The 21,503-nt window shown below is 42.7% G+C and overlaps 1 protein-coding gene across 2 annotated transcripts in view; it reads right to left on the bottom strand.

Moving 5' to 3' along the window:
• PCSK5 (proprotein convertase subtilisin/kexin type 5) overlaps window positions 1–21,503 on the bottom strand; it is a 451,769-nt gene that overhangs the window by 317,498 nt on the left and 112,768 nt on the right. For both annotated transcript variants that reach the window (XM_026518823.4, XM_026518825.4), the window contains exons 4-5: window positions 13,198–13,341; window positions 9,192–9,268 (exon numbers count right to left, since the gene is read on the bottom strand). In XM_026518823.4, coding sequence (XP_026374608.1) covers window positions 9,192–9,268; window positions 13,198–13,341 — 221 coding nt within the window. The remainder of the gene's footprint in view (window positions 1–9,191; window positions 9,269–13,197; window positions 13,342–21,503) is intronic.

Raw genomic sequence — 21,503 nt, 5'->3', positions numbered from 1 at the left:
TTTCAGCATCTAACATGAGTGTCCATTGGCTGAACGCACTTGAACGGTCTTGGATGCCTTCTCTACAGCTCTGAATAATACACTTAATGACCGCTCACAGTGACCTCTCAAGGTCTTCATGCTCTAAATTTTATGTATTTCAGGGTATAAAGAAAGAAGAGAAAACAGGAAGATCCAACGTGGAGGTTAGAGGAGAAGAGAAGAGAAAGATAAATAAATACACCTGTCTGGAAACCCTGCTCAAATTCTTAATCCATTATTTAAAAAGGATACTTATCTTTCCCTTACTGCAATTTCCATCTGCTTTAGAGGCCTCAGGAATTTGTGAGTTTGTTTTTTAAATAAGAAATTTAAATTGAAGCAACTATCAATTATTCATGTCAATAGAGCACTGGGTTCGCATAAATTATACCCAAACCTCATTTTAACCTATAGCATCAATCAGCCCCTTTATTGAAACGGTTACTGAGAACCCCAAGAGACCATGTCCCCAAATCCTGAGGAGAACACACCGAAATCGACAAAGAACAAAGGGGCCTGAAGATTGCATTATCATGATTCTAATCCCTAGAATAATTAATGCATTGTTTTATATAAATGAATACTTGTACTTCAAGTGACAGGTATACAGGAATTCTAGATTAGGTAACTTTTTTGTATTTATCAGTTCTCATTAAAAAATACACAGCCCTGGGGCGCCTGGGTAGCGCAGTCGTTAAAGCGTCTGCCTTCGGCTCAGGGCGTGGTCCCGGCATTCCGGGATCGAGTCCCACATCGGGCTCCTCCGCTGGGAGCCTGCTTCTTCCTCTCCCACTCCCCCTGCTTGTGTTCCCTCTCTCGCTGGCTGTCTCTCTGTCACATAAATAAATAAAATCTTTAAAAAAAAAAAAATACACAGCCCTTTACACAACTCCTATAAATCTAGTTATTTTCTTTCTTGGAAGTGTCTGGACATTTTTTCTGTTAGTCTACCAAAGATACCAGGCTAAAAAACTAACATACTTATATCAATCAGGGCTGATCAGGAGACATTGGACTTTTTTATCCTGGGTAACATGAGACAAATTTATTCAAGGGACTTAACATAAAGATGCAGGCAGGCTTTGGGGGAAACCGATAGGGAGCAGTGTGCTGTTCTGAACTAGAAGCACTGGAAAACCCCTAGATCTAAGGAATTGTGGGGAAAGAGCGGTTGTTGATGCCCGTAAAGGAGAGCCCTCCGGAAGTCAGCCTTAGGGCCACCTGACAGCAATATCTTGTTCAGGTGCCCAGCTAGTCCCCAGTGGTCCAGGAAGGAGGGGGCAGAGAATAAATACTCCTTCTTCACTCTTCAGTATCCCAGTGATCTCCTGCTTGAGACTTCCATTGGTCAAACGCAAGGGGAAGACAGAGCGCGACGGAGTCTATTAATACAGTCCTTAGGGGTCACGTTTTCGGGATATGTAACAGGGAGGAGGGTCAGAAAAAAAAAAAAAAAGATATTCAGCACAAAATCCAGTATGTATAGCACCTTTTTAATCGTTACTATTTTGGGATACATTTTGCTAATTCCTCTATGTGAGCAATCAAGGCTGATAGTCCTCTAATTACTGTAAGACCAAACAGACATTTTATACCCAAAACTAAACTGGAAATCTTCTCAGTATCTCTTCTTGCCTCTCTATTCTCTACCTTGGTCAATGCGACCCTGTCTACAACAGGAAGGGTTTTATACAAGAAGGAAACTCACAGGTGCTTTGAAAACTCACAGGAGGGTATCCAGCTCAGATGAAGGAGGTGAGAGAAGGCATCATAGGAGAAGCGACAGGAGTGGAAGGGGGAGAAGGGATCGCACAGGTGCAGACAGTGGAAGGTTGTATAATTGCAGTGCATTAAGGGAACTCCACAAGGCCCGCAAGGCTGATAAATAAAGTGGGAGAGGAGGGGACACAAGGGGCAGCGCAGGCTTAATGATGAGGGACGAGTGGGGGACAGGGCGTCTTGTACTTTCAACAAAATGTCAAGACATTAAAGGATGTTTTTATTTTGGTTCAGAAATATCACTCGGGCAGAAGGATGGGGCGAACCTGGAGACAGGGAAACCATTTCGGGAATTTTACGAGGAAGCAGGTGGGAGAAGGGACAAATCAACAGAGAGGTGGAGTGGAGGCTGGACAGGGGTGTGTGCGTCTTGGGTAGGCTACTAAAGAGGGGGACTAACATGCTGAGGAAGGCAGGGCTTGTGACCAAGGGTTGGTGAGGGATGGCTGCTTTCCGGGCTGAGAGAGGCCTTTTCCTGCTGTATTTCAACTTTGTGCGAGGCCCCAGACCCCAGCCACTTTGCAGAATCTGGAAGATGGGTCAACATGTTACTTATCTCAAAGTATTACATCATGACCCCACATGACAGAAACAGATTTTCTAAAATATGTGTTGGATGTTCTTTCCCGGACATAGAATATATACCTGTATGTGAAAAGGGTCAGATATTTTTCACAACTATCTGCTCTAGATACATTAAGCCTCTAGCACGTACAATTGTCGTCAATGCCACATGAATTTGATACCCACTGATGAAATAAGTACTGTGTAGTCTACCCTAGTGCTGTTTTGCAAAAGGACCAGAGGAAAAATGTTGGAAAAATAAATCGGCCACTAATACTGGCCCTGCTTGTCTTTGGCAGATTTTTTTTTTTAACTTTTTAGTTATAGGATAATTTTATCTGAAGTGCTTGACAAATCCTGGGTATAAAGAAATAAGACTTCCATGGAAAAATGGTTATTCAGGTCCTCTATTTTTTTAATTCCATTAGTTGGTTTTTTGGTGTTGAGTTGTAAAAGTTCTTTGTATTTTTTATTATATTTACCCCTTATTGGATATAACATTTGCAAGTATCTTCTCCCATTAAATAGGTTGCCTTTTTGTTTTGTTGATGGTTTCCTTTGCTATGCAAAACTTTTTATTTTGGGATAGTCCCAATAGTTTAATTTTGCTTTTGTTTCCCTTGCCTCGGGAGACATACCTAGGAAAAATGTCACTATGGCCAATGTCAGAGAAATTACTGTTTATGTTTTTGTCTAGGATTTTTATGGTTTCAGGTCCCACATGTGGGTCCATTTTGAGTTTATTTTTGTGTTTCATTCTTTTGCATGTAGCTCTCCAGTTTCCCCACTACCATTTGTCGAAAAGACTGTCTTTTTCCCACCGTATATTCTTGCCTCCGACGCCATAGGTTAATTGACCATAAAAGCATGGGTTTATTTCTGGGCTCTCTGTTCTGTTCCACTGATCTATGTGTCTGTGTTTGTGCCAGTACCGTACTGTTTTGATGACTACAGCTTTGCAGTAAATCTTGAAATCTGGGATTGTGATACCTCCAGCTTTGTTCTTTTTCAAGAATGCTTTGGCTCTTTGGGTTTTTTTTGTTGTTGTTGTTATTGTTTGTTTTTGTAGTTCCATACAAATTTTAGGATTACTTGTTTCAGGTCTGTGACAAATGCTGGTACTTTGATAGGGATGGCACTAAATCTACAGATTGCTTTGAGAAGACATACATATGGCCAAAAGACACATGAAAATATGCTCACCATCACAAATCATTGAGGAAATACAAATTAAAACCACAATGAAATATCACTTTATACCTGTCAGGATGGAGAAAATACAAAAGACAAGAAATACCAAGTGTTGGCGAGGATGTGGAGAAACAGGAACCCTTGTGCACTACCGGTGAGAATGCAAACTGGTGCAGCCGCTATGGAACGCAGTATGGAGAGTCCTCAAAAAATTAAAAATAGAATTACTACATGATCCAGAATAGAATTACTACATGAGCCAGTAATTGCACTACTGGGTATCTACCCAAAGAAAATGAAAATACTAATTCGAAAAGATACATGTGCCTACGTTTATTGAAGCATTATTTACAATAGCAAGATATGGAAGCAGCCCAAGAGTCCACTGATAGATGAAGATGTGACACACACACACACACACACACACGCACGCACGCACACACAGGAATATTATTCATGCATAAAAAAGAATGAAATCTTACTATTTGCAACAACTTACATGGACCTGGAGGGTATTATGTTAAGTGCAATAAGTCAGAGGAAGAAAAATACCCTGTGATTTCACTCAAGTGGAATTTAAGAAACAAAAGAAGAAAAAAAGAGACAAAAAAACAGACTTGTAAACAAAGAGAACTAACTGGTGGTTGCCAAAGAGAGGTGGGTGGGGGGTGTGTGTGAAATCGATAAAGGGCATTAAAAGTCCACTTCTGATGAGCGCAGAGAAATGTATAGAATTGTTGAATCGTTACAGTGCACACCTGAAACTACTATAACACTATATGTTAATTATACTTGAATAAAAAATTTAAATAAGGCTTCTACCTCTTAAGGAAAGATAAGGTTAAGATAAAGATAAGGTCATAGATCTAAAGGTTGCTTTTTTTTTTTCTCTAGAATTGAGTTAAAATATTTTCTGTATAGTTAGAAAACGCTGGTTACATACACTGGCTTGGCTTTGGCACACTCTCTCCTGAAAACAGTCCTTGCCTGCAGGGATGAGAAAGAGAAAGCCATGCGTACTTTGGTTTCTGCAACATGGCGACATCCTTAAAACCAGAAATGACATGTGCAAGGAGACTAAAGACCCAGGAAAAAATGTGCTTCCATCTACCCCTGCTTAAATCTTCCTGAAAATCGTTATCAGAAAGAAAAATGAAAAAAATTAATTCCTTTTGAAAAATGAGCCTTTAACCTATGGATTGGTTCATTTTTAAAAGGAATTAGATTCTGGGCCCACATATCACCCATTCAAGAGATACTGTGTGCTCTCACCTCCCACGAAATATGTCGCTATGACTTCTAAATGGAGGGAGCATTTAACAAGAAGCAACCTAGGGAAGGGAAGTCTAACTCAGACATAAATAATTCATTTATCAGAAATAGGAGTAGTGGTATGAAATGCCAGGAGACTCTTTCATTTGTAGGGAGGCATGTTCTATTTTAAGCCTAGAACAACGCAGTCACCTTTATTCGACAAGCTAATACGAATGGAGGCAACGCTGAAAGGAAGGACAGCTTTTACGGTCTCCTCTGCTAAGGCTATTTCTTTATGCACCTGTTATGGGGATGTGTAAAAGTGACAGAAAAGCAGTTCTTATAAATTTTGTACTACTGAGGTGATTTCCATCACCCCAAAGCTTGAGCACGAGAAATGAAATCATGTCGGTCTAAGAGAGATGACTGGCATGGAGCTTGGAGGGTGCTTTCTCTCGTGGCACCTAACCCCAATCAGGCAGCTCGTACCCCCAGTTATTTCATCCCCATATCCTCCAAGCATTTAGCACAGAGCCATTCACAAAGCAGGGTCTCGGCGAGTCCTGGTGGAACGAATGAACAGACGCAGCTGAGCAGGAAATACTGCCAGATACAGTCTGAAGCCTACTGGTCAGATCATACGAAGAGGAGGTTTTCGCACAGTAGAGACCTGAACTGCTTCATCTGACGATGATCAGAAATTTCTCCCCTTCACTGTCTTGCTTCAAACTCAAAGACCTGTGCTCTGCTCGAGGAGATGGGGAAACGGAACTGCAGAAAAGCCGACTTACTGTAGACCGAAGGAGTCCCAGCTCTCACCACCTAAAGCAGCAGAACTGACCGAAACGTCTAACCCTGGAAATTAACAAAGACCTCAAAGTCTTACATTAAACTTGAAATGCTCATAGGCACATATATTTTGAGAGGATTGTGGTTTTTAATGGATTATTTACCAAGAACCAGAAAGAGGAATAGAACACATAATTAAAATAATAGCTGTAATTATAATTAAATTTTCTAGCACCTCATATGCAGTCAGTCGTATGCTTGGTGTTTTGTGTATTTTACTGTTAACCTTTAGAAATATTAATATAATAGTTTTAGAGAGCAAAACAACAATAATGAAAAGGACTGAAGCTCAGAGTACTCGGGCCCAAAGATTATAAAGCTGATTAAGGAGAACCAAAACTAATGGTCGACTCTTCGGAACTACAAACCCGCTGCTCATTTCCTGATGCCAAGTAACTTCTGTTCAAACAGAATTATCTCGCTTAAAGACAGATCCGTCAATCACATCTATAATTACGGTCTAATGAGCAGAGAGGATATCTTAACCCCAAATGCCTGAATACATGCTTGTGTTTGGCCAAGAAAACAATCAGGCGGCACTCCTGCGCGGAGGTAAAGGGCCATCTGTTGCCCCAGGTCATGCTCCTAAAACAGAGGTAGGAATGCTGCCGTGGTACCCCTGGAAATGCCATATCTCACTGTCAAGACTAAAAACGCAAGCAGGTATCTAGCACAATGGCTGTATGCTCCAGTAACCAAACCCGCACCGCACTCGGTGAACCACGGACGGTATCAGAAGGGGTTGCCACAGGACACATCCGAATATGCCTGAGCGAGCAGGGCCATGGCGATACGCCTCGAGAACAGGTCTTGGGGTGAGCCAAGTTTGAAAGGAATCCTCGCGAAGGATACGGTTTTTAAAAGGCAGCCTGTAAAAAGCCATCAAAGCCAATACTCAAAGGGCTGTCTATGTTAAAGCCAGCCTCTGTGGTTAGCAATGTTAGTCACACGTCCCACACGCCCTGGAAAACAGTCACCATCACACCGAGAGTTTCACTGCAGGAACTCGCCACATGTGAATTCAGACAGTACTGCCCACAGGGTACAATACGTGTCTGGTTTCTACCTATAGCCCCTCTTGCCCCTCAATATCCTGCACAAAAAAATACTTTGGGTGTTAACGTGATCTAGTCTTTCCTATAGCTTTCTGTGCCTCTTTGCTCTCTACAGATGTTGATGGAATATATCAAACTGATGGATATAGTATTGTAGAGCTCTCCTATATGCTTGCGCGGAAAACACAAATTTCTTCCGATACCATCGATGTATTAGAGATCAATGTAAGCATAATGTGAAATTTACATGTGTTGATGCACAATTTTGTCCCAGAAACTCTGAGTGAATGTAGAAAACGCGTCGCCATGGGAATACACAAAACCCACACAGCTACACACCCGAGAAGCCCCACGGTCCACACCTGTCCACACCTGCTGCGGCTACTCCCTAATTTTGAGGAGCTTACCTTCCACTTCACAGTAACTGCCAAGTTGCCATGCTTCCAACGGCCACCCGGGGTGGGAGGTGTCCTCCACTCTGCTAATTTTCCTCTCTCCTCTCAACTGATTATCCTCCCTATTCTTTGTTCTTTTTCAAAATTTTCATCTTTTTCTCTTTTTCTTTCTCTTGCACACAAAGCGGCAGGCACGTGAGTAGGAGCAGAGGTAACGTGCACGCCCTTCCCCAAGCAAATTTCAGGTGTTTTTCAAGATAAACTGGTGCATTTATTATAATTTTACATATTTCTTAACCACTTAACATGGACTAGATACAACTGGGCTATTTTTTTTTTAAATAGGTCTTTACCGGGGCGCCTGGGTGGCTCATTCGTTAAGCGTCTGCCTTCGGCTCAGGGCGTGATCCCGGCGCTCTGGGATCGAGTCCCACATCAGGCTCCTCTGTTGGGAGCCTGCTTCTTCCTCTCCCACTCCCCCTGCTTGTGTTCCCTCTCTCACTGGCTGTCTCTCTCTGTCAAATTAATAAATAAAATCTTTAAAAAAAAAATAGGTCTTTACTATTTTCTGTGCATGCATCGCCGATGAAGTTTTGAGTGCTGAGCTCAAATTTCACTGTCTTGTTACTTGGCGGTTTTAGATTTTGCAGAACGCAAGTGTTTTTAGGAAAGCCCATGCCAAACTATAGCAGAATGGACTGCATGTTGAAATTTATCAGGGGTGACTTTTTGGTATTGAAGCTTCAGGATTCTTCCTCAGTGTTTCAGGCTAGTTCGTAATTTAGGTTAAATATATTAGCTTGGATTGTCTCAAATTATGACCCTTGGTGTGAAATTCACTAGAACTTTAAACAGTGTAATCTGGACAGCGATTGCCAGGGCCGAAAGATAACCATCCAGTTTAATTTAGGTCCCTTTCCTTTTTTGTTTAGAAAGTTCTGAAATATTCTGTCGAAGTCAATTTATATATTAATGCTTTCACCATTGAATCTGATCAGTAACATTTACTGAATTATTAGCAAACAGCATGCTTTCCACAGTAACTTTTTTGAGGCTTCTTTGTAGATGGTGAAAAGAGGGAAAAAAAAAAAAAAGAAGAAGAAAGAAAACCCATATGCAGTCACAATTATCTAGGTCAGATGGTTTTATCTAAACTTATTGACTTAGTTAACCAAATCACACTTGCTGAGAAATTTTTTCCTAAAGAAAAACACAGGCTGGAAATAGCCCGTAATAAATGGGCAAAACACCTCTCTTTGCTACTTCTGAGATGCCAGACTAAACCATGTAAGTAAAAATCGAAATGATAGCATTTAAATCACAGCATTATCCTGGACGAGCTTTGCAGCAAAAGGAAAAAAGCCGGTGTGATCTAGAGATTAGAAATATCTACTAATCCTTTAAAGAATCTGGGTCATCTTAAGCAAGAAAAGCCCTTCCCATTTACTTTCTGAAGAATGTTAGATATTCCGTGGTACCAAATGGATGTGCATTTTCATCTGCTCTCACAGAAACTACTCTACTAACTGGAGAGTGGAGAAGTCGTTAAATGGGTTTCTACGGCTCTTGAATGTGAAGAAAGGTAATGGGTTCTGTACATGGCGAACCTTCTAGGTAATTCAAGTATATTAGTGGAAAACACAATCCCTCCAGAAGACCAAAGCAGCTAATAAGAAAGCCCCTAGCAGAGACCTCAAGCACAGGGGTCAATGAAATTTGCTGAATTTAACAGAAAAAGTAACTCTTTGGGGGTACTTTTTTTTTTGCCTTTCCCTTTAGCACCCCACCCCCCAAAATGGATCACAGGTCAATTACTTCGTGAGGGGCAATATTCCCCAGCTGGGCCCTCAAGATATGGAAATGCTGAGTCATTCCCCAGGGTTTTCTCTGCAACCATTCTTACCATGGAGACCACCCCTTTTTATTATCCAGAACCTTCGGTGGAAAGACACCTGGTCCCCTTGGAGCAAATTTACGGATCATTTGTTACCAAGGCTTTCTAAGGAAATAGTTCCCTCAGCAAGAGTAGAAAAACAAAAATCCTTGGCAGCCACAGGCCAGCCACCCCTCAACTGGGCCTTACTTGTTCTCGTTGCTTGCGTCATAACGAGGCATTGGGTCCAGGTCATTCCCATTCACGTCACAGCTTGCCAGAGCGTCCTACGGCCGCAGAGGAGAGAGCAAGAGGAGGAGACAGACGTTTAGTAATTAGCCACTAATCTGAAGGCTCATGCATTCTCAAACACATTTCTGCAAGAGGGTAATTAGATTAAATAGTACATTCACGCTTCGGTGGTGTTAGGGTGCCTTGTTCGGTAATCAGCGCTGTTGTATTTTCCTCCTTGAGGTAAAGAAATACTCTCCAGAGACCAAGGAAGAACCCGGACCATTCTTGCCAACACATTTTCCCTCATCTCTGCAACTGACCTCTCACCCAATTCCTCTGAAGAAGTTCCACCATGACCACCTTTTCGGTGAAGTATTCTTGGACTCTCTGGAAGCAAAGTGATTTATTTTCCAGGGAGTCTCTCTCTATTCCTTCCTTCATTTCTGGAGTGCATAAATTCCTTATAATTCGAAGAGTTTTAAAGATAATTCGCAAATAACTGGCAAGCCAATTAAAAATCAGTATTAGAAATTTATTATATTAGGTATCGTGGTATGTCTATCAGGCAATAGTTGTCTGGTTTTACATGTTGTATCTACTGTAAAATTCAGTAAAAAAAAAAGTCTGTAATTCAGACTTTTTACTAATACCCAATGACCCTCTGTCCCAACCAAAATAATGAACAAAGTTTTATTATAGGTCAAGGCTTCAAAATGAGACAAAGGCATCTCTGAAGCCAAAGCTGGATCTGTGTGCTTTTAAAAGTGATTGTGAAACATCTCCACATTTCTACATTTCTGCCTTTTGATTTTCTAAATTTCCAAAAAGAAATTACTGGCTTAGATCTTTACTCTAATTTGTATCGCAGTAGGTAGGACTAATTTAGAATGTTTTGTATTTTCCGACGCTTTAGGGTAATTCCGGATTTCAGTTTTAGTGAAAGTCAACGCCGTCTTTGTTTTTTAGCTTTGTCAAAGGCTCTTGTTTCTGAAAATAATGTGCACTGCACAGAGTCTGATGTCCGGAGAAATCATGCAAAACACACAGGACATATAAAGGTGGCGGGTAACTCCCTGCTTCTCCTACAATGGCGGCCCCGCAGCCCCCCCATATTGATCACTAAACCATGAACAGTGTGTATCTCTTCCAACTAATTTTATTTGTAAGGAAACGGAGGCCCAAGACAGGCTAAGTCACTTGGCCAAAGGTATGAAACAAACCAGCCTATGGAACCAAGATTGGAACCCAGGCCACGTGCCCCCCCGACCCCATCCAATGTGCTTTTCTCTACACTTCACCAGCTCCGACAACAGGACAACCGAGAAGCATTGGTACTGCTCACCACACAGATATGTTCTAGAGAATTCTCTCTGAAGGGGGAAGAATGAAAAAGGCAAAGAATGTCATCATAATTAGGTTAAAGCTGTCTGCATTTCATCAGATACAATCCTTGCTGTTGGGAGGGGGGGACAGGAACACCCCATAAAAGCCACACTGTGTATGACCAGAAAGACTTCTCTGCTGGGAGAGAGAGAACAGTTTTGTTCTTTATGTGACCTGGGCTCACTCCCTGTGAATTTGCAGTTCCTTCTCTCTCTCTCTTTTTAACCGTAGGGAAAAATCATCTAATTTAGCGGAAATTGTTTCAATATGTCATTGTAAAAAATTAATTTGTGAAGTTTCTTGGCTGTTTGACACAAAACGGGTGACAGGGTGGAAGACTGTGAGGAAAGACTCAAGTATGAGGTGACACTGGGGGTTCGTGTGGAGGAAGGTCTTCGTGGGTCAGAAATATGGGTCACTGTGAGCCAGTGGGAGTTTCCGGGGCGCCAAGGAAGTGGCTTGGAAGTATCTTACGAGCAAAAACGAAATGGAGTCTCTTCAGGAAAATTAATTTGAGATTCAGTATCATGAAATAAGCGAGACTGAGCAAATGAGAAAGGAACATTGGAGAGAATATGGCAATCCCTCTCTAAATGGTTTCGTGAGAAGCTGGAGCAGTGGGGGGGGAGGGCTAGAGGAGACATGGAGGTGAGATGATACTTGGGGTGCCCAGAAACCAAAACTTCCCTTGCTGAGGGTGACAGAGATACAGAGAGAGAGAGAGATATCAGATTTCAAGAAGGCATCATATCCCTCTCTCTGAAACTTGGCCTTAAGGAGAAGGTCAGGTCCATTCCGCGTGAGCCCAGGACAACATCCCCCAGGGCTGCTCTGTGTCCACTGAGGCAGCAAGCATGCCAGGATGGCAAGTCCTTTGTGTTGATGGGCAAAGGGAATCGCAGGGCAGAACCTGCCTCACCCTTCTCTGCCAGCTCAGGGCACAGGGTGGCGGGCTGGGCTTGCTGAAGTTACTCTTTTAATGACCATGAACTGGAATATAGAAGACCAAAGTCTGCAGAATTGGGGTCCTCCCAATTATACAGCTCAGGATTCTCTGTAGGTCCCCTGTGTAAACATGGGGCAGAGCTTCCCACCCTGGCCCGTGACTTTTCTCCGTTAGGGTGAGAGTCCTGCAAAGGGAAGTAGAGCAGACTTCACCATGATTTCGAGCTGCTTGTATTTTCAGGGATAGGAGAGGAAACTTTAAGCAGCTAGAAAATCACCAATTGTAAGATAAACTTTTTTTCAATACCAACATGAAATGTAACTTAGGGACACTCGACACAGCCAAACTTTTGGAATTAAAAGGAATCAGGAAGGAAGAGAAGGGAGTGGGGGAGTGGGGGGGGGGGAAGTGATTGTCATTTAAGTGGCAATGCAGTGATATCAGTGTTCCTGGGTGGAAACTGTTGTCACCAGAAAAGAGGTCTGAGGGGAAGTCGGAAGACATCGGTGTGAGTGGGAGCCACGGGATTTTCTGCTGAGCCCTCGTGGGAATCAGAATTGTATTTGCAGATAATAGGGGATCGTTGCAGGCTCTTTAGAACAGAAGAAATATTTTAGAGAGAACACTAAAGTGTCAGGAAACACGAATTTGGAGCTGACAGAGAATGGCATATTGAGAGATAATTACGGCACTCTCAAGCGAACTTAGAAAGGAGAAGCTGGGGCGCCTGGGTGGCACAGTCGTTAAGCATCTGCCTTCAGCCCAGGGTGTGATCCTGGCGTTCTGGGATCGAGCCCCACATCAGGCTCCTCCGCTATGAGCCTGCTTCTTCCTCTCCCACTCCCCCTGCTTGTGTTCCCTCTCTCGCTGGCTGTCTCTGTCAAATAAATAAATAAAATCTTAAAGAAAAAAAAAAGAAAAAAAAAAAAAAAAAGAAAAGAGAAGCCAATGGAAGGAATGAGCTTGGAGAGCAGAGTGTGGAGAGATGATTGACACATTGCCAGGCTGCAGATATCACAGTGGTAGACGGGATCCAGAGGCCCAGGGGGCAGAAAGTGACCGCAACGGTCAGTGGGCACTGGGTATCAAAGGCAGGATTTTCAATCAAAGTACTGAGTGTCCGCACTTCCGCTTGCTCTGTGGTCTTGGGCTCACCCTACATCCTCCTGGAGTCCCAGGATCACAGTTCCTTCTTAAGAAAGGGAACTGACTGCTTCCTTGGACTAGGTTGATCTCTCTTGTCCTTTGAAAAAGGAGAGTAAAAAAAAAAAAGAGAGAGAGAGACAGACCAGTAGAGTAAGTTGAGGAAAGTTCTAAGTACGCTTTTCTCCATACGAGAAACAAGAGTGCGTCGCATGGCTGTGTGGAGGGAGAGCGGTCATTATCAGGAGCAGATGGGGCTGGGGGAGTGGTTTCTGCCGCCTTATCGACACCCGCTTTTTATCATCAGAACATCAAAAGCGCTTGAAAGTTGAAAGCAGTACGTCATGCTCCCTGTACTCAGGGCGTCTTTTTATAAGATGCCAGCGATACGCAGAGCCTACTGTATCCCTTAGCTGCATTTTTCAGTAATGCTGAAATTTGCTGACAATCCTCCCACGAGTCCCCTTATTTCCCAGGAGGGAAGGGGTTCGGACCACCGCACACACTCACATAGTTCTGCATCAGGTCCGGATGGGTTCTCTCAATGCCATCATCCAGGATGGTCACCACGATGTTCTTCCCCGTGTAGCCTCTCTTCCAGGCTCCTTCGATGTTCATGTCTGATTGGCAGGGATGCGTGTTGTCACTGCAGTGCTAAGGAAGGAGGAGGGAGAGTTAGACAGCGCAGATGACTAATAATCAGAAGACGGGACAATCACCTGCTTGGGGAGATAATGGATTACGTGAAGGGAAATGTGGTGGTCGCGCACGGAGCAGAAGCACGGGTCTCTAGCACAATTAACGAGAGAAGGTAGGAAGGGTAGATGTGGGGAAGGCAAGCGGAACAGAAATCTTCTGCCAGCTTTGCCCTGTCCTAATGCCACAGATCCTTTGGAAAAAATAGAGTCCAGTAAATTACATCCCAGCAGCACAATAAGGGATGTATCATTTTATTGTTAGCCCGTATTAATGACACATAAGACTGGGCATTGTAACATTTCACTTATAAACCCAAACTAGGCAACTGAAGAACATGCACTTTATAATTTCTTCACCAGGCACCTGGAAGCCAAGCTTGCCAAAGCTGAGAACTCAGACAGCTTTTGGACAGCGTCAGCCAGAGGGGTGCTACTGTCCGAAACCCACGAACGAGAAAAAGTAACAGTTTCGTCAACCTTCTGCTGAATTAACCGCAGCTGTCCTACCATGATAGGTTGGGGGCAGGCACACTCGGTCAATGGTACTTGGAGAAGGGAAAGAAGAAGGGAACCGAGTGCAGACAGGAATTGTGTGTGAGGGATTCAGAGGGCAGGCTGGAGAAAGCTTGAATCTTAGCTCATTAGGTCTAATCATTTCATTCCACGATGGCTACAACATATAAACCCAGCAAGAGGGGCGCCTGGGTGGCACAGCGGTTAAGCATCTGCCTTCGGCTCAGGGCGTGATCCTGGTGTTATGGGATCAAGCCCCACATCAGGCTCCTCCGCTATGAGCCTGCTTCTTCCTCTCCCACTCCCCCTGCTTGTGTCCCCTCTCTCGCTGGCTGTCTCTGTCAAATAAATAAATAAAATCTTAAAAAAAAAAAAAAAAAAACAGCAAGAAACGTGTGAAAGCAGCGGCTCTTCCTGATATACTAGCATTCATCCAACCCACAAAGTGGCCCGCTCCAGGCCCATCTCTTTGAAATATCCCTCTGAGTAGTGTTGTTTCCCAGGTTCTTAAGACTTCACAGAGGAACAAAGGAAAAAAGACGCGCTGTCACATAATGCCGTCGTAACATGGGCCACCCCAGATCTGACCATTCTCCATTGTCTTCCTGCCTTTGTAACAGTTCAGCTCTTCAGGAGGGGGAGAGAATGCTAGCTTTGAAGGCTCTGACCATAATGCAGACCCCCCTGCCACTGACTCACTTTACTGAGCCCCTACTACACGCGGTGGGCAGGCAGGTACGGTTCCTGTCCTAATGAGCCCTCCAAAGGGGAGACACAGGTCATCAACAATGCCATTCAGAGCCCTCCTTGGGTTTTAAAGGAATGAGAGAGGGTGATATGACAGTGAGTGCCGAGGGAGCACTGCACACCCATCTAGGTGGGATGGGAGGTGGAGGCTTTGGTCTCAGGAAGTGAAATCAGAGCTGATGCATGACTGGTGAGAAGGAGCTGCTCTGCCCAAGAGCCTAGAGATCAGTGTCTCTGTAGTGGACACAGTAAAAGGGTAATGTAAGGTGGGCAACAGCTTAGCGCACTGAAGAAAGAGAAAGAACATGGCATATGGCTGAAGCTCAGGGGAACGAGGGAAAGAATGGCCTGGAAGACAGCCAATGAGAAGGGGAAGAGAGGTCAGACCATCCAGGGCTTTGCAGGCATGACTGGGCTTTTATTCTCACTACAAACTAAATAAATGGAAACTCATCTCTTTCCAAACTTCATTCAACAAAATCCGGTGCTACCGAGAGACAGATACCGCTAACAGCCTCCGACATGAATTCGTAGATCTATTCTCCAATGAGACTGCCTTTCGTAGAATGTTATCAACACACTTAAGTAGTTTCCAGGAGTCTAACAAGGGGTGTGCCCATTTTTCACCACAGGTAATACCAATTTCATAGAGAACAGGGGGTTTATATATTTTCTGAACATCTGTTTCTTTCTCACCTTCCTGACTTCTTTCTGGCATCTGAGGCCCTACACACACACACAATGACAACGACCCTAATTCCCCTCTCTCCGCCTCTCCCCACTTTTCCAGGCACAGCTTAGCACCTACACATCTCTTCTCACAAAGACTTATGGCCTTCAGCTGACTCATTGGTCTTTTCCCCATCCCTGAATTCAAGGATACAGACGGAAAGACAGACAGACAGACAGAGACACACACACACACACACACACACACACACACACTCTGTCCTATACAACCCAACCACTACTTAATAAATTCAGCTGAAGTGCTCTTGACTGTTGAACTGTGTGTGTGAATTTTGTCCCACTGATTGCAAGCCCCACTAAGACTAAGCATTAAACCAAGTCTAACCTCGGATTGTGGTAAATACTGGGCTGACTGATCACAAGCCAGAAGTGAGGGCATAGCCTGCCTCAACCTCACTTCCAAGTTCACAACTGCTGTGACGCTCACTGCTCCGACCTCGTCAGAGTTATCTAGCCAGCTAATGCTTGGTTAAAGGACACGATCATGAATGAAATAGTGTAGATTTCCGAAATGGCTAAGTTTTCCAGAAGTCTCCTTCTGGCCAAGAGTGGGCCTCTCCTCACCAAACACTTTAATGAAACACAAAGCAACCTTGACCGGTTTCCGTGTCATTTTCCCTTTCTCAGAACCTGTTCCGACCACCTGTGGCATCGTTTGTGACATGAAGTCATGTTAATGTGGCCAAGACGTGGGCTGGAGGAAGGAAATGCGCAGGAAATGGGGAACCCGCAAATGGGATAACCATCCTGGAGAGGAGGGATGCTGCCTGAAATTGTAATTACGAAAATTGAAGAAAACCAGCCGTCTATGGAAAACACGTGTGTTAAAAGTGAAGCAATTAGGTTTCTTTCTTCCACCTCTGCTTCTCTTGAATCCGACTTGAACAGATTCAGTATTCTTGTACCATCTTTTTTTCTTTTCATCTGCCAACATTGAAGGGGAAGGAGGAGGAATATCCAGTTGATACTTTCATTTGGATAATCTAATATAGCAAGGGGCCAAAAAGTCAAAAGAAAAAGAAATCGGCCTGGGGTGTTTCCTGCAAATGAGTAATAAGGTCAAAGGACCCTTAAATCAGAATCCTAAATTCTAAATGTGATCTTTAGTTTTCTTTCTTTTTTTTTTTTTTTAAACACACATTTCAAGTGGTCTCGGCTTCCAAACATGTTTCTGATGTGGTTGTTCCATACACTCAAGGTATCCAGAGAGCAAAGACTATGGAATAGCCTGATGCCAGTCAACAATGACCAAAGAGGAGAATGAGTTAATCACTTCCTTAACTGCCTCGTTGAAATGGTCTTTAAGCCGGGCTCTATTTACTTGACAGGAATCTATGTTACAGCGTCACCCAAAGGCACAAGGAACATAGAGTAGCCCTGATTTCCTCATAGTCAATCAATGTTGAGAAGATCTCAGCCGGAGCCTGAACTCAAGACTAGTTTCTGGAAAAGTGTTACCACGTATGTAGTGCACAGACCGGTATTCACCCAAGAGGCCAGTCTGACCCTCCCAGCGTAACTGAAGAGAATGCAAACCACACATGTGCACGGCATATGAACATAAATACTTACAGTAAATGTATGCACCTTCGTTCCCGAATAATGTATTGCATTTTCAATGGTGGTCTACGCACAGGTGATTCAATATTTAGAAATGACACAAAATGGAAACCATCTGTAGAAACAATGGTTGCCACCTATGTCTCCCACTTCCTTATCCATAAAAGCTTTTATTCTTTTTTAGGAATGCAATCTGAAAGAGTTTGCTCTGTGGGCTCTAGAAATGGCCTTTTCCGTACCCAGGTTATGAGCTATTCTGCTTAAGAAATAGCACAGAGAACCACAGGGGAAGGGAGGGAAAATTGAACAGAAAGAAATCAGAGAGGGAGATAAACCATGAGAGACTCTGGTCTGCAGGAAACAAACTGAAGGTTACAGAAGGGGGGGGATGGGGTAAGTGGGTGATGGGTCTTAAGGAGGGCACGTGTTGTGATGAGCACTGGGTGTTATATGCAACTAGTGAATCGTTGACACCACATCAAAAACGAATGATGTACTATATGTTGGCTAACTGAACATAAAAATAAAAAAAACCACTCTGGGTGTGTCTGCTTTTCTTATGTCTTCATAAACACATCACCGTGTTTGCTCAATGAAAGAACAGTTTATACTAAAAATAAACACCTTTGTTATGTTCTCACCATCCTTTTCTTGGGGGACAGGTGGGGGACGACTCTCAATGTCACTCCTTTTAAACTTCTCCAAGTTCTGAGGGTCTTCAATGGACTGCCAATGTATATGCTGCCAACACCCACTAACGTTGAAAACATCTATTGTCGTCATCGATACAGCGGCTCCTAAGACCGCATCTCTGAGAACACCGCGTTAGTAAGAATGCAGAATACAAAAAATTCTGTTTAATAGACAAACGCAAAAGCATACCTAGTCAACTTAGTAAAGTATATATATACTTGAAATTCTTTGTAGAATCTGGAGTCCAAAAGACATAAGAAATTGAAAGAAAAACAAACAAAAAACCCAGAATCCATACTCCCTTAGGAGAAATAGAGCTGACACCTACAAGCTTCTTACCATGGCCAAGCTTTGGACTAATCACTTTATGTGGTCTAGCTCCATGTAAGACTCAGAACAACTATTTGAAGGAGGTACTTTTATCATCTGCTTTTAACGGGAAAACAAACAAACAACCCCCCCCAAAGAAAAAACCCTGAGGCTTAATCAGCTTTAGTAACCTTCCAGAGTTCACACAGTTAGTCACTATTAAAATTAGGATTCAAAAGGAAGCAGTCTGACGCCAGACCAGAGGGTTATGGAAACTCTTCTGTTAAAAGTTAAAACAGAAGGGGCTTAGAGGAAGACATAACATATGCAAATTCAGGAGTGGGTAAGGAGTACCAGTAAAGAAATTCAAATCACAAATCTCACTTGCCTAAGCACTGTGATCAGTGCATTCAAGGGATAAGGTAGAACACAGCTGAGTAAGACTTTAAGGACCTAATTTTTCCTAATTCCACTTATTCCAACACATCTTTCAGGAAATTGCAAAGTTTCTATTTTCATAGTTGCAATGACAGAGAGCTCACTTCTTTACTAAATAACCAAAGACGTGCTGGTAAATCAATTTTTTTAAGATTTCATTCATTCATTCATTCATTCATTCATTCATTCATTCATTCACAGGGAGAGAGAAAGAGAATCCAAAGCAGACTCTGCACTGAATGCAGAGCCCGGACGTGGGGCTCCATCTCATGACCCTGAGCTCATGACCCGAGCCAAAATCAAGAACCTGAGGCTCAACTGACTGAGCCACCCAGGTCCCCTCAAATGATTAAAAAAAAAAAAAGAAAAGAAAATTTCCTTGGGTGACCTGGCTGCCTCACTGGAAGAGCATATGACCTTGATCTTGGGGCCCCACAGTGGATGTAGAGATTACTAAAAAAAAATAAATAAATAAAAATAAACTTTAAAAAAATCCCTTATTTGTAGTGTTTGCCAATTTCCATGGCGTAAATACTCATATCATGGTGAGTTTTAAACTATCGCACGCCACAAAATTCCTGAATCTGTAACAGTAAGTTCTTATGAGCTCTCAGAAAGCAGATCCAAAACAGGAAGTGGCTCACTCCACTATTAGCCTTGCTCCGTTTAAGATGAAGCTGTCCCTTCCAATGGATCGGACATCTGCTTCTCAGTACTTGGGAACTACTGGTAAGCACCTAGGCTTAGTTGTCCCTGTCACAGTTTCGGACAATCATTTTACTTCTTCTTGCATCTATTTGGAAAAGACCTTTCTTTAACCTTTCTTCCTCAAGGCTACCTAGAGATATCGGACTTTGGACTTTTATGAGGCCATAAACTGATGGCCTCTTCTTGGGATACCTGAAATAGAGATTCTATGACTCCAAAACGAAGGACGATTTCATAGATTTTTGAAAATCTCAGCTTAGCTAGGGAAGTCCTAAGATATTACTATTCTATTTATGAGTTGATTTGATGGACTTGAAATCCTTTATCATCACACACATGGGGGGAAAAAAAAAGATGCCCCTGGTCGAAACAGATCTAACATCCAATTATTCAACAATGATTATTCAATTTGTAGATTTTCCAGAAATTCCAAGGAAGCCCAGTATATTTCAACAGCATGAAACTCAGCATAGCAACTAACTACTATAGCTGGGGGAATCAGAAAAGTTAAATCCCGCCTCTGCTACTTTCCAGTTACATGACTTTGTTAAATTCCCTACATTCTTAAAACCTGATCTACAGTTTGAGTGCAGAGAATTGCCATAAAGATTAAAGAAGATAAAGTATATAAGAAATGGCTGCTGTGATTACAATCCTGTTGTTGATGAGAGTACAGTCATAGGAGGCATCAGCCTACCCACTAGTTTAGAAAAGAACACTAATTAGAGAGAGAGAGAGATTACTACAAAATAATATAACGGTTTTTTTCATTGTCTGGCAAGGTAGGTCAGACAAATTTAAAAGGGCAATTGATCCTTCGTAAGGATAGTTGGGATGACCTGAATATTTTACATCTGTGGCTGTGGGTCTAGAGACTAGGGATGAGGTGTGGGAGTAGAGAACAGTGTCCAAGTATTCTCTGTTACATTGGTCAGATGGCCTCCTACGAATCATCACACCTTTTTTTTAACTCCACACATTTATACCAGTATTCCAACCCTTCCAGAACCATGATTCATATCTACTATAACATAATTTTGATAGAGGATCATTTCTCAGTTACAAAATCTCAAGGATGTCGCATATAATACCAAAGAAATATCAGAAAACAGTGGACGTGAGAAGAAGAAAGGCTGTGGGGTTTAAAACATACCCAGACAGAGGAAAATGAGAAGAAATCCAGTTCCTAAAATTCTCCTTGTAAGTGAGGATCAAGAAATTGAGGCAGTATAGTTCAACCAATCTTTGACAAGGGAGCAAAGGCACAACAGTGGACTTGAGAGACTAATGGTGCTGGAACAGCTGGACGTGCACGTGAAAAAAGTCCATCTAGACACAGACCTCACATCCTTCACAACAATTCACTCAAATTGGAACCGAGACCTAAACGTAAAACGCAAAACTAAAATTCCTGAAGATAACACAGGAGAAAAGCTAGATGACCTTGGGTACGACAATGCCTTTTTAGACACGACAAAGGCACAATCCATGAAAGAAATAACTGAAAAGTTGAACTTCATTAAAATTAAAAACTTCTGCTCTGTGAAAGATAGTACCAAGACACTGAGAAGATGAGCCACAGACTAGAATATTTGCAGAAGCTATATCTAATAAAGAACACGTCCAAAATATACAAAGAACTCTTAAACTCAACAATAAAGAAACAAACAATCTTATTAAAAAATGGGTATTAAGGAGGGCACGTATTGCATGGAGCACTGGGTGTTATACACAAACAATGAATCATGGAACACTACATCAAAAACTAAGGATGTACTGTATGGTGACTAATATAATAATAATAAAAAATTTAAAAATTAAAAAAAATGGGCCAAAGACCTTGAGAGACACCTCACTAAAGAAGAGGTACAGAGGGCAAATAAGCGTATGAAAAGATGTTCCACGTCCTTGGTCAGGAGAAAAATGCAAATAAAAATGAGATACACCCCACATACCCATTAGAACGGCCAAAATCCAGAAAACTGATACTATCAAATGATGGCGAGGATATGGAGCAATAGGAACTCTCATTCATCCGTGGTAGGAACACAAAATGCAGCCACTTTGGCAGACAGTTAGGCCATGTCTTACACAACGAAACAGGCTCTTGCCGTACAAGTCCATTCCATGGCCTGATGTGAAACCATCCCCCTGACCTCTTCCTCATCCTATTCTACCAACTACTGTTTTCCAACCCAACCCCACTCCTACCCCAAGGCTTTGATACTTGCTATTCTCTGACACTTCCTCAGGCATCCACACGGTTCCCTCTCTGATGTTCAACTATCACTTCCTGAGAGAGGCCATCCCTGATCCATCTATCTGAAATACCATTCTATGTCACTCTCTACCCTTGACTCTGATTTCATTTTCTTCCTAGCACTCCTGACTACTATATCA

The sequence above is a fragment of the Ursus arctos genome, unplaced genomic scaffold, assembly GCF_023065955.2.
Source record: "Ursus arctos isolate Adak ecotype North America unplaced genomic scaffold, UrsArc2.0 scaffold_33, whole genome shotgun sequence".
Lineage (NCBI taxonomy): Eukaryota > Metazoa > Chordata > Mammalia > Carnivora > Ursidae > Ursus > Ursus arctos.
The sequence above is the reverse complement of the archived record's forward strand: the minus strand, read 5'-3'. Positions and strand labels throughout refer to the sequence as shown.